The sequence below is a fragment of the Dipodomys ordii genome, unplaced genomic scaffold (assembly GCF_000151885.1).
Source record: "Dipodomys ordii isolate 6190 unplaced genomic scaffold, Dord_2.0 Scaffold14, whole genome shotgun sequence".
Classification (NCBI taxonomy): domain Eukaryota; kingdom Metazoa; phylum Chordata; class Mammalia; order Rodentia; family Heteromyidae; genus Dipodomys; species Dipodomys ordii.
This window is the reverse complement of record NW_012267230.1, coordinates 6200502-6201615: the sequence shown is the minus strand read 5'-3', so window position 1 is coordinate 6201615 and position 1114 is coordinate 6200502. Positions and strand designations below refer to the sequence as shown.

General features: G+C 53.0%; 1 protein-coding gene across 2 annotated transcripts in view; it reads right to left on the bottom strand.

Moving 5' to 3' along the window:
- Window positions 1–1114, bottom strand: part of Itgam (integrin, alpha M (complement component 3 receptor 3 subunit)) — a 28350-nt gene that overhangs the window by 13438 nt on the left and 13798 nt on the right. For both annotated transcript variants that reach the window (XM_013011633.1, XM_013011634.1), the window contains 2 exons: window positions 703–843; window positions 409–618 (listed from right to left, as the gene is read on the bottom strand). In XM_013011633.1, the coding sequence (XP_012867087.1) occupies window positions 409–618; window positions 703–843 (351 nt within the window). The remainder of the gene's footprint in view (window positions 1–408; window positions 619–702; window positions 844–1114) is intronic.

The following is a 1114-nucleotide window of genomic DNA, read 5'->3' as shown; positions in this document are numbered from 1 at the left end:
AAAAGGTTATGTCATGGTTAGTTATTGTGGTACCTGTGAAGGGTACGTTATTCTTTTTGTTGGTGGTGGCCATAGGTCTTGAACTCAGGGTCTGGGCATTATCCCTGAGCTCTTTTGCTCTACCATTTTGAGCCACAGCTCCACTTCCATTTTCTGGTGGTTTATTAGAGATAAGAGTCTCACAGACTTTCCTGCCTGGTCTGGCTTTGAACTGTGATCCTCAGATCTCAGTCTTCTGAGTAGCTAGGATGACAGGCGTGAGCCACCAGCTCCCAGCTGTGAGTTGTTCTCTTGAAGGTTCAAAGAATACCGGAACAACTAATAGGAAAGCTGTGGGATTGATAACTTCCGGGGGGACAGGTCAGCAAAGCCGTTAATACTGTGGTCAACATAGTGACCAGGCCTTACCTGGCTGTAGGTAAGTTTGATGCTCAACTCTGGTGATCCATGAAATATGTAGACAGCACCCCGGTTCTCCTGCTCTCCTGGAGCTCCAATAGCCATGTCTGTCAGCTTGTCCCCGTTCACGTCCCCCAGCACTGTCAGGGCCGCCCCAAAGCGGCCCCAGGGATGGCCCTGCTCCCCATGGAGAACAGACCCACACCGCCACCGAGCCCTCTGCACAATGAAACCAGTGTCAGCACAACCCAGGCCCTCCCCCCCTCCAGCCCCCACCCTGCCCAGGCCCCATGTGCCACTCACCCCCCTGGGCATGGGGCACACGGACACCTGGCCCCCTCGCGTCTGCTCATAGTAATGCGGGGCCCCAATGAGGATCAGGTCAGTGTTGCCATCTCTGCTGACGTCCACGGAGCACAGGGAGGCCCCAAAGTAGGAGCCAATCTGAAAGAGACAGAAACAAGAAGATAGACCCCACCTCCATCAGAGCTCAGGGCTCTTCTCTCTCTGGAAAAAAAAAAAAAGAAAAGAAGAAAAGAAAGCATGCCTAGCCAGGTACCAGTGACTCACACCTGTAATCCTAGCTACTCAGGAAGCTAAGATCTGAGGGTTGCAGTTCAAAGCCAGCCCAGGCAGCGAAGTCCGTGAGACTGTGAATTTCCAATGAACCATAAAACTGGAAATGGGGGGCTGGGAAGGTGGCTCAGTGGTAGAG